We start from the raw sequence: 11,581 nt of genomic DNA, 5'->3' as shown, positions 1-11,581 counted from the left end.
GGGGGTGTCCCTTCAGCTCTTGATGATAAAACACACCCCTTTATTTTATTGCATTTCCTCGAAGCTTGCAGGCTAGCAAGAGCTCGGAGGCAGGACATGTAACAGAAATGAAAGTCAGGACACAAAGTCCTCTGGTTAGCTCATTCAGCTGCGGAATCCATCGCACTGTCTACTTCTCTTTTTTATTTTTTTGTGTCGTTCCCGCCTAGAGGCAAGAGCATCAGTATTGTCCTTCCTTACCTCCAGAACAGAAGCAACACTTTGACTCTACTCATTATCGCCAGAACAGGGTGGCTAGACCTGAGCACCCTGTTAGGAAAGAGCGCTCCTGCTGGAGCCCAGAGGCATGTTTCAACGCGTCATCCTCCCCCCACCCCCACCCCCACACCCCCAGCCTTCAAACTCCTTGGATAGTGATTTACATTTTAAGAATCCTCTTTAGATTTTTCGGAGAGCTATTGGAGTTATTAGATTACCAATAACCCAACAACCATCCTCGATAGAGAGAAGTGGAAAAGCGTTCTCCAAATCCAGACCCTAGCCAAACTAGGTCAATGGGAAGGAGGGGCGGGACGAGCAGCCGGCTACGGTTTCAAGCCTTGAAGGAGAGCTCCCTCTAGCGTTAGACAGACGTAAATACACTATTATGGTTGCGCTTCCAGTAAGTGCGAATAGTAACTCCTAGGATATTCATTCCTGTCCCATATAAAATTCCCTTTGCCACCGTTAATTCATACCTAGGGAAAAAGAAAGCGCAAAACAGGGATCCAGATAGACCCTGTCTCTGGGGTGCGAGCCTGATCTCGTCTCCCTCACTGAAAGGATGTGCCGTATAACGATGATACCCGTTACTTTTAGGACTGGATCGAGGTTGTGCAGACCTCCCCAAAGGCTCAAGGCTACCGAGAGCACTTAGAGGATGGCTACAGGGAGTTCTTTCCTGGGACGGCGAGGCAACCCTGTCGTGTGTCAGAGCTTGCACTGGGGTGGGCCCTGTTACCCAGTCTCCACGGTTTCAGGAAAATCAGACTCTGAATTCCGGAGCCTGTCTGGCTTCAGCCTGGTCGCTCCAGCTCTAAAGGTTGGGCGGAAACCTCCCCTTTCTTGCCAACGTAGGCGGAAGGGGCTTTCAGTTTACTTTTCTTCCAGGTTTAGTCTTCCAACCCACCCCCACCGCTCCGCCCCGCGCCCCAATTCGGCCAGGTTTCTCCAAGGGTGCAGACCCTTAGTCCCGGGACTTAATCTTTTTGCCCTTAATTTCTTATCTACCCATTCCCCTGTAAAGCAGGGAAGGAGGTAGCAAGCGGGAAGATAAAAAGAAAACCCAAGAAATAACAAACAGCAACAAAACAAAAGCAAACGAACCCTAGCGCACTCAGTTGTCAGAATAGGGCAAAATAGAAATCATGACTCGAGCGAGCCTCGGACTGTCTCCAGACTCTTGGACTCTGCTCTCTGCGGCTTTTAGCTTGCTGGGGGCAGGAATAGGGACCCAGTAGACTCGGGGCCTGGAACCCGGAACCCGTGTGGACAGCGGAGTTAGGGGAAAAGGGTGCTCTGTCCCCTGCCAGCGGTGCGCAGCCAGCGGTCCCGGGCTGGGCTGTCAGGCCGCGGCTTCCTGGAAAGTTACTTCTCGTTGGAGACCGCGTTGGGCAGGAGTGTTCTGTGAAATCCTTAGAGCTGAGATCGACTATGTTCCGGGAATGAGAGGGCTGTGCCATTCCCCTCGTGGCCCCCTGCTTTGACAGAGTAACAGGAAAAAAAAAAAAAAGACACATACAATGCTAGCTACCGAGGTGCAGGAAAACATTTATTTGAATGTAACCAAATTAGCTGTTACAGTCCAACCACTCGGCCCCGGCCGAACCTTCCCCGGCTTCGAAGTGGATGGGTAGCAGTGCCAGCCGATCGCCAGGGGGTGGGCGGTCCCAGGAAGACAGGTACAGCTAGGTGCGGTGAGCGAGTCTGCGCAAGCTTGCCAGGCGGCAGGGCCGGGATTTGTGCGTGTGTGAATGTGTGTGAACAGGCAAGTGCGGCTGCCACTCCACTCCCCTCCCCAAAGGAAAAGGATGGAAAGTCTTTCGCTTTGGCTCTAGTGCTCTCTTCCCCTCAACTCTCAGATTCTCCCTCCTTCTGTCTTTCTGTCTCTCTTTCCTCCCTCTGGAAGCTCCTTACATTGAAGCTGCCTCATTTAATCGCACTAGGAAAGTGCCCCAAGGAGGGATGGGTTAGTTTAATTTTTCAGTTGGGGATTTCTGAGGCTGGACCCAGCTTTAGAGCGGAGACCCAATTCTGGTTCAGCTGTGCTTGCCGGCCTGACTCCCCTTGGGGTTGTTTGCACAGAACTTTGCTGGAGAATGGTTTTGAGATCTTGGGGAAGAACTTGTTCTGGGAGCCTCACTTTCCTTTATGGTGAATCCTGCCTGTTATAAAGATGTGGTCCAGTGATGAATGGGAGAGGGATGAGTGATTTGTCCAACAAGCAAGCTGGATGCTGGTGGTGCTTTCGTATCTGCAGTGTCTGGAGGGAGGTGGCATTCAGCTCCTACATTAGCCCCCACCCCAGGGAGTCGTGGAAGCTGCTGAGACCAGTTGGCTGATAGAGAAGTGACTCTTTTGAGAGGGGTGATGCCATAGAACACAGCCTGCCCTTGTGTGTGCATGTGCTTTGTCGGTGGAGACCGGGCTTAAGATAAAAAGCCCAAGGCCAGCCTGTCAGAGGACATAGAAGGGCTGCCGTTTGTTTGTTTGTTTGTTTGTTTGTTTGCCTCGTTCCTCATGTGGGTGAGTCATTACCACTTGTCCTGGTGAAATGGCAAATCTGGGCTTCCTGTGGTTCCAAAAGTCTGTGACTGGAAATCCACAAGTGAGCTGGTGGTTGAAGCTCAGCCCAAGTATTCCAGCAGGGCTTGTGGATCTCTTCCACCGGGAGGCAGGAGAAAGTTAGTAAATAAACTTCACGTGTCCTCAGCATTTATTTTCAAAAGAGACAGTCATTGGACTTGGGTGGTGACCAAGTGAAATCTTTTTTACTCACTCTGAATTAGGATGGGCTCAGGAAGAGATAGGTCCCTCTTATCGTTGTTTTCGGTCCTCTCTCTACCCCCTTTCCTACCCCAGACCCACTCACTCGAAAGCACATATTAACCTTGAAGCTGAAGAGATTGAGTGACTGGCACTCAAGACCACAGAGAAATATCTGAGTGTTTGGTTACAGACTCAAAGAAACCTCACATTTTAGAGTGCTCATTTGGTAAAACTCAGAAGCATGGAATGGGGCAAAGTTTGTGTGGGGGAAGGAGCTTAAAACTAAGATTCGCCCACCTCGGGGTGCTGCCACTGTCCTGCCTGTCCTACAGCACGTAGGCTGACTTGGAAAGACGACAGAAATCTGAGCCAGAAGACCTAGGGCCAGGCCATCAACTATCTACGTGGCCCAACATGACCTCACTGGCCTTAGGCCCCTTTCCCCGGAAAGCAGCTCCAAAGGGCTGTGCTGTTTAAATGGGAGGACAGAGTTCCAATGTATTATGGCTCAGCTTTTGCAGCAAAGTCTTGTACCTTTGCTTCTAATGGCTTTTTGTTTTAGAGAAACCTATTTGGAGAGAGTACATATTTCATTAAATCTCTTGAAGGCTCCCTGGCCAGTTCTGGGATAAACCACACAGTTAAATCTTTCACTAGCCGGGAGAAGCTCAAACTTGGAAGCTATGGTCAGCCCTCTGTCTAGTTTTAGACCTAGAAACAGAGGGAGGGGAAACTTTGAAAAAGAGGGCAAAGATACCCAAGGAATGCATAAACATGGTGTCTCAGGTTTTATTCTAGAGTTGGTATTCAGTCTGAAGCGTTCCAGAGAATCAGGAAATACTGCCTGGCTGTTTGTCCCGAACAAGTCATTTGAACCCTGAGTCTCAATTTCATCACCAGAGAAATAAGGATAAAGATATTGGCCCTATCAGCCTTGTGGAATCATTCTAAGACTTGAAAGATAATATTTTTAGCAAGGGTTTGAATAGCATCCAGTGTTTTTAGGTCCCTGAAGAATCATTATCATTAATATTGAAAGAACTAACTTTTTTTTTTCTTTCCCACAAACTCAAATGGCCTTTAGATGGATTTTTTTTATCCTAAGAAAGGAAATATATGTATACAGGTATATGTAATTAATGTATGCAATGATGTTTCTAGCACTAAGGATAAGGCATTGTTACTAAATGGCTCTGAGTGCCTGTTGTTTCTGTAAGAACTGAGCTGGAATATGTTTGCTAGCTGGTGGGAAAACTGTACCAGCTGGCAGGCTGCAGCTATCAAAGCAAAGCTAGCTACGTGTGTCCTAAAATAAGACTGGAGTGGACAATCTTCCACTCATTTAGTCAATCTCTGCTTGCTCTCTTCTTTGCAGTTTTAAAGCAAAATTTTGGACTGTGAAGCAAGGCATTGGGTGAGTAAATCAAATCAAATTATATGCTATAAAATTTGTAGGTGATTTTTTTTCTCTTGAATTTTACCCATGCATTCGTGTGTGTGTGTGTGTGTGTGTGTGTGTGTGTGTGTGTGTGTGTGAAGTTTGCCATCTTTGACTTGATGAACAAAGGATGATGAATTCTCTACGTATAGATCTCAGGTTTCACCCCTCTGTGACCCTACACTAACTAACTTCATACCATTGTATGTATGGTATTATTCGTTCCCGTATTCATTCTCAGTTCAGGCTAACCAGGTTGCCTATGCTGCCAGGATAATGTGAGTGCTAAGTACTCAAACCATTGAACGAAACAACTCAACAATCTCAGAGCATGGGATGAATAGTGAAATGACATACTGATTAAAAATAGCTGCACTTTTTTTTTTAAAAAAAAAAAAGAACTTATTATGGTGTAGGCGCATATTTCTAATTTTAAAAACCACATAGGTATTGCTGTTCCTATTTTGGAAAATGAAAGCCCAGAAACAGTACCAGCCCCCAAGTAACAGAGCTGGTGAAAGGCAAAGCAGCCTGGGTAACTCTCCAAGAGTGGTTTTCGCCATTGCAACACACTCAGTGCCTCTCAATGCTTGGCAGAGTGTTTAGTATGCGGAAAAGCACTTCACAAGCAGCCCTTCCCTTCCCCTTTCCCCCAAAGAGCTTTCTCCACCAGCTTTCACTCTCCCCATTTGACAGCTATGAAAAGGAATGTCCAGAAATGGGCTATGAACTGTCCACTATACACCTGAGTTGCATGCAATAGCTGATCGGGCTAAGCCATTTGCTTGGTACTCCTGGTAAGCAGGGACTAGGTTCTCAAGGAGTAATAGGAGTTTTAACTTCTGTTCAGGCAAACACAACATGGCCTCACCGGCTGACAGCTGTATCCAGTTCACCCGCCACGCTAGTGATGTTCTTCTCAACCTTAATCGCCTCCGGAGTCGGGACATCTTGACCGATGTTGTCATCGTGGTGAGCCGTGAGCAGTTTAGAGCCCATAAGACAGTGCTCATGGCATGCAGGTGAGTGGCTTTGCTGTGAAGGGGGACTGTAGAAAAGGGGATGCTTGGATGGCCAGCCAGCGGGATGACTATATAAGCCATTCTCTATGCCCGAGATGACGTTTTCTTAGACTCCAGATCTCAGCAAATGGCCTGGCATTGTGGACTCTCAGAAACAATTGAATGAACACGCCTTTGGAAAAGTGTTGCTATTCTGAAGGAATAGTGAGTGAAGAAATCGTATAACCATCAAAGCGAAGATGCATCTCAGACCAGCAGGGAGAGTGTCTTTTGTTAACCAGGATGAGGATGAAGCATAAGAGTTTCTAAATAGTTTAACCAAGCTTGAAAGCTTTCGGCCTTTTATGCCGTGATTGTATTTTATTTTTAAAAAATTGCTTTTTGGCTTTTCAAGACATGGTTTCTCTGTGTGTGTAGCCCAGGCTGCCCTGGGACTTGACCCATAGACTAGGCTGACCTTGAACTCACAGAAATCCGTCTGCATCTGCCACCCAAGTGCTTGGATTAAAGGTGTTTGCTGCCACTGCCCTATAGCCTTGGATATAATACTTGGCTGGCCTTGAACTTCTGATCCTCTCATCCCAAGCACTAGGAGCATAGGAATAAATCACCATGCCCAGATTATTGTACTTAATTTATACTATAATTATATTTCCAAGGTTTAAGCACAGAGTGAGTAGGCTAGCTAATTCTTCAAATTTTCCTGAATTTCAAGTTTTCTGTGCCATAGCATGTTAAGTCATTTCTAAGGTCTTCCTACTATAGCTGTCTGTTGGGGGGTGACACGAAATCTCCACTTTGTAGCTAATGAAAGCAAGGCACATGTTTGTGTCTGTTGTGGGTGACACTAAATCTCCATTTTGTAGCTAAGGAAAGCAAGGCACATGTTTGTGTGATGATGTAGGGCTCTGTCTAGAATTAGAGAACTTAACCAATGTCTAATAATAGCATTTAAAAAAATAATGTGAAGGGCTAGTGAGATGGTTCAGTAGGTAAAGGTACATGCCACCAAGTCTGATGATGTAAGTTCAACCTCAGAACCTACATGGTGGAAGGAGAGGAGTGACTATCACAAGTTGTCCTCTGACCTCCACTGTCATGACATAGCATATTTACACACACACACACACACACACACACACACACACACACACACATACACACACACACAAAGAGAGAGAGAGAGAAAGAGGAAAGAGGCAGAGAGACAGAGACAGAGATACAGAGACAGACACAGAGAGAAACAAAGAGACAGAGACACAGAGAGACACAGAGACAGAGACAGACAGAGAGACAGAGAAACAAAGAGTCAGAAACACAGAGACACAGAGACAGACAGCAAGTATAAAGAACTCTGTCTCAAAAAAAAAAACAACAAAAAAGGAGAACAGAAATTTATAGAGATATAAAGTGATAGCTACTGCTTAGTATTTACTATGACCTGCCTCAGCGTGCACCCCTAACATATTTTTTTTCTTGCCACAACCCTATTAAGCCCATATAAAAGTATCCCTTTACTTACCAGATGAGGAAAGCAAGGCATAGAGAAGGTAAGGCTGTTGGCCACAGTTGAAGAGCTACTTCCTGCGGAAGGTCTTGGCTCACTTCTGGCAACCCACTCAGAATGAGATTTGTGATGACAGTCACTTTAAATATTAACTGACTAGACAACAAGACCTGGAGGCATGGCTCTGGGACTAGGCTTGAATCTTCTAGGAATAATTGACTTTCTGGTAATCGTTGGACTTGAAGCAAGGCCATGGAGTATAAATATGCATCTAGCACCATGCCATCCTCAACTCACTCCTCACCCAGGAGATTCTAAAACTAAGGCTATTGTGATAAAGCAAGGGAAATACTGTACCCCACACATGAAGTAGGAGCAGATGAATGCTAAGTTAGACCAGAGAAAAACAGCACCATGGCCCCAAGACTCTGCCATACTCTACTGGCTCAGTTTCTTCCATGTGTAAAAGTAGAACATGGTGGCACATGTCTCACAGGATTAGGGAGAATGCCAGTTAATGTTAACTTGCAAAGTGCTTCAGGAATTGCTGGCATCTACTAGGCTTTCTGTGAAATTCTGATCCTCTCATCCTAAGCTCTAGGAGTATAGGTATAAATCACCATGCCCAGATTATTGTACTTAATTTAAACTATAATTATATTTCCAAGGTTTAAGCACAGAGTGAGTAAGCCAGCTAATTCTTCAAATTTTCCTGAATTTCAAGTTTTCTGTGCCATAGCATGTTAAGTCATTTCTAAGGTCTTCCTACTATAGCTGTCTGTTGGGGGGTGACACGAAATCTCCACTTTGTAGCTAATGAAAGCAAGGCACATGTTTGTGTCTGTTGTGGGTGACACCATATCTCCACAAGGAGAAGTTATTCTTATGTGCCACAGAGTTTTGGGATCGGGGCTCCGGGAAGACAAGACACAGAGATGCTTTGTGACCACTACAGTGGCAACTCTGCTTGTTTTACAGTGGCCTCTTCTACAGCATCTTCACTGACCAGTTGAAATGTAACCTCAGTGTAATCAATCTGGATCCTGAGATCAGCCCTGAGGGGTTTTGCATCCTCTTGGACTTCATGTATACATCTAGGCTCAACCTGAGGGAAGGCAATATCATGGCTGTGATGACCACAGCCATGTACCTACAGATGGAGCATGTTGTCGATACATGTAGGAAGTTCATCAAAGCAAGGTGAGCTTCCTTCTGCCTAGGTAGAAGCTGTGAATGCAGAAAGGATAGTTCCATATCAGAAGTCATGCACGCTGTGATAGCTTCCCCAGCACGTGACACCTCCCTTTCTACTCTTTATTCATGTGCGCTAGGCAGACACCATTCCTTGCAGCTGCCCAGATGGATGTCCTGTGTGCCCCCACCCACCCACCTCCACCTTATTTCTCTTTAGTTCTTCTTCCCACTCACCCTGCAAGGTCCAAACTGGAAGCCTTTTCCATGGACCTTTGTTTCTGATGCCCTCGGCTCATCTGTGTTTGGCAGGCAGCATTCTACTTTTCCTTCGACCTTCCTTCTCCTAACATTTGTCTATGTTAGTACTCCTTTAGACTTCTATTATAACTATTTCTATATGTGCCTTCGTTCTCTACCAAAGCACAGATAGGCTGTTTGAGTTTACAGTTGAGTTGACATTTGTTCTTCATTTCAATCATCACGCTCATGTTTGGGAGGACATTTCATGGGTAGAATTGAGTTGGCTGGGTCTAACCCTTACCCAATGGGTAGGAGACATGACCATTATCAGAAGACAAGATCCCGAGAGTCGGGAAAGTGAAGAGCCTTGGTAAATGGAGCAGTTACTTGAGGCTTACCTCAGAACCACGTGACTCAGCAGTTTTGGGCTAGCTGCCTGCTTTCTTACCAGATTTCTAGTCTATATGTGACCGCGTCCAGGATCTAGGAACTCACATTCTCACAACCATACCATCTACCTCGGGTAGCTGCAGAGTCTCTCTTTACAACCTCTTGCAGCCTGGCTCCGTTAATGCTCACTTTCTGATTCCAGCCCTGTTTTAGTGAAGAGCTTGTTGAGCTGCCCTACTTTTTCACCCACACAAGTCTCTTTAAGTATTTGCAGCCAGTGTTTGTGTCTCCAGTGGGTGCTAATGGCGGAGAGCTCTTCCCTGCCATCATTTGGGAGTACTTTACACAGGCTGGGCCTTGCGCTCTGAATGGTTAAGCAACTTGCTCCAGGTCAGAGCTGGGTTTTGCAAATCAGGCCAGGCTGCTCCACCGCCAGGGCTTTTGTGCTGGTCACTGCCTGCTCTTCTTCATCAACCTCCCTGCGAATCTGCTGACCATACAGGATAGGTTTTTTAGTTTATCCCATCTGAATGTATAGTGCCACCGTTGCATGTGTTCTTCCCTCCTAGCTTCTGTGAGGATAAAATGGCCTGCTTTTCCTTGCAGGAGTTTTGTACATGTGAAATGAGATAAGAGCTTTAAAACTTTTATATAACCCATATAATTTTTATATAACCCATATAATTCTATATAATCAGAAGGCTTACGTTTCTAAGACATACATACATATGTGCCTCACATTTACAAGACCATGCCCAATGAAATACAGGTTATATGAGTAGCTCTTCTTCCTTGGTTTCCCCAACCATACCTCAGATAGCTAGACCTCTGGGTATAATGCCCTATAGTTCTGTTTACCTACGCCACAGTCACATCTCTCAAGTCTAGCTGACTCAAGCACAGATATGGTTATATAACAGTGTCACTGGAATGTCATCTGTTTAACAGTTCTAATTTTGGGTCTTTTTTTTTTTTTAAATCCCCTACAGTGAAGCAGAAATGGCCCCTGCACTTAAGCCTCCCCGTGAAGAATTCCTGAACAGCCGGATGCTGATGCCCCATGACATCATGGCCTACCGAGGTCGTGAGGTTGTGGAGAACAATATGCCACTAAGAAATACTCCTGGGTGTGAGAGCAGAGCTTTTGCCCCTCCCCTGTACAGTGGCCTGTCAACACCACCAGCCTCTTATCCTATGTATAGCCATCTCCCGCTCAGCAGCTTCCTCTTCTCTGATGAGGAACTACGAGATGCCCCCCGAATGCCTGTGGCCAACCCTTTCCCCAAGGAGCGTGCCCTCCCCTGCGACAGTGCCAGGCCAGTCCCTAATGAATATAGCAGGCCAACCATGGAGGTGTCCCCCAGCTTGTGCCACAGCAACATCTACTCGCCCAAGGAAGCAGTCCCAGAGGAGGCTCGGAGTGACATACACTACAGTGTGGCTGAGGGCCCCAAGCCTGCTGCCCCTTCTGCTCGGAATGCCCCATACTTCCCCTGTGACAAAACCAGCAAAGAAGAAGAGAGACCTTCTTCAGAGGATGAGATTGCCCTGCATTTCGAGCCCCCCAATGCACCCTTGAACCGAAAGGGTCTGGTTAGTCCCCAGAGTCCCCAGAAATCCGACTGCCAGCCCAACTCACCCACGGAGTCCTGCAGCAGCAAGAACGCCTGCATCCTTCAGGCCTCTGGCTCCCCTCCAGCCAAGAGCCCCACTGACCCGAAAGCCTGCAACTGGAAGAAGTATAAGTTCATCGTTCTCAACAGCCTCAATCAGAATGCCAAACCAGAGGGCTCTGAGCAGGCAGAGCTGGGTCGCCTCTCTCCTCGAGCCTACCCTGCACCGCAGGCCTGCCAGCCACCTATGGAGCCTGCGAACCTTGATCTCCAGTCCCCGACCAAGCTCAGTGCCAGTGGGGAGGACTCTACCATCCCCCAAGCCAGCCGGCTCAATAATATCGTTAACAGGTGATTTCAGAGGCCCTGTGGGTCTAAGGTCAGGGGCTACCCGAACACAGTTCCGAGGCCTCATAGCTTCGGATGGATGCAGGGTCGTTCTGTTTTTCTGTCTGAAATCCTGAGGGGGAATTAGTACCAGAGTTAGCCTGAGTCAGGACTGACCATATTACACTGAAGTTGTTTTTTTGTTTCATTTTCTTTTCTTTTCTTTTCTTTTCTTTTTTCTTCGTAGCAGGAGAGAGCATTTCCTTGTGTGGGAGAAAAGCACCCCACAAATCCCAAAGGCACTTCCTGTGGTCTTGATGGAGCAGGGAACCCCTCTTTTAGATTGAGAAAGGCTGTGGGCTTCAGGCCCTGAGGAGAAGCAACTGGGCCTAGACGTGGAAGTTGGGCGTTTGTTGTCCAGTAGAAGAGGGCTCGGAGTCTTGGAAGTCCAGAAGGCAATTCTGGTCTCTGGGCTTGCCTGAGAGCACGCAGAGAGAGGTTAGCGCTGACACCATGTGGACCACTCTTCCCAGAGGAATGCTGAGGTTCCTTTTTCCTGCCTACAGGTCCCTGGCAGGCTCCCCTCGAAGCAGCAGTGAGAGCCATTCTCCGCTCTACATGCACCCCCCAAAGTGCACATCCTGTGGCTCTCAGTCCCCACAGCATACAGAGATGTGCCTCCATACTGCTGGGCCCACGTTCCCGGAAGAGATGGGAGAAACCCAGTCAGAGTATTCCGATTCTAGTTGTGGTGAGTCTCTTTCTTCTTCTTCTTCTTCTTCTTCTTCTTCTTCTTCTTCTTCTTCTTCTTCTTCTTCTTCTT

At 47.0% G+C, this 11,581-nt stretch overlaps 1 protein-coding gene across 2 annotated transcripts in view; it reads left to right on the top strand.

Annotated features, from left to right (window-relative positions):
* Bcl6 (BCL6 transcription repressor) overlaps nucleotides 1–11,581 on the top strand; it is a 49,462-nt gene that overhangs the window by 31,392 nt on the left and 6,489 nt on the right. For both annotated transcript variants that reach the window (XM_031363528.1, XM_031363529.1), the window contains exons 2-6: nucleotides 4,403–4,441; nucleotides 5,316–5,487; nucleotides 7,973–8,194; nucleotides 9,808–10,782; nucleotides 11,325–11,509. In XM_031363528.1, the coding sequence (XP_031219388.1) occupies nucleotides 5,327–5,487; nucleotides 7,973–8,194; nucleotides 9,808–10,782; nucleotides 11,325–11,509 (1,543 nt within the window). In that variant the 5' untranslated portion in view covers nucleotides 4,403–4,441; nucleotides 5,316–5,326. The remainder of the gene's footprint in view (nucleotides 1–4,402; nucleotides 4,442–5,315; nucleotides 5,488–7,972; nucleotides 8,195–9,807; nucleotides 10,783–11,324; nucleotides 11,510–11,581) is intronic.

The sequence above is a fragment of the Mastomys coucha genome, unplaced genomic scaffold (genome assembly GCF_008632895.1).
Source record: "Mastomys coucha isolate ucsf_1 unplaced genomic scaffold, UCSF_Mcou_1 pScaffold12, whole genome shotgun sequence".
In the NCBI taxonomy this organism is placed as follows: Eukaryota; Metazoa; Chordata; class Mammalia; order Rodentia; family Muridae; genus Mastomys; species Mastomys coucha.
This window is presented reverse-complemented; position numbering and strand designations above follow the sequence as displayed.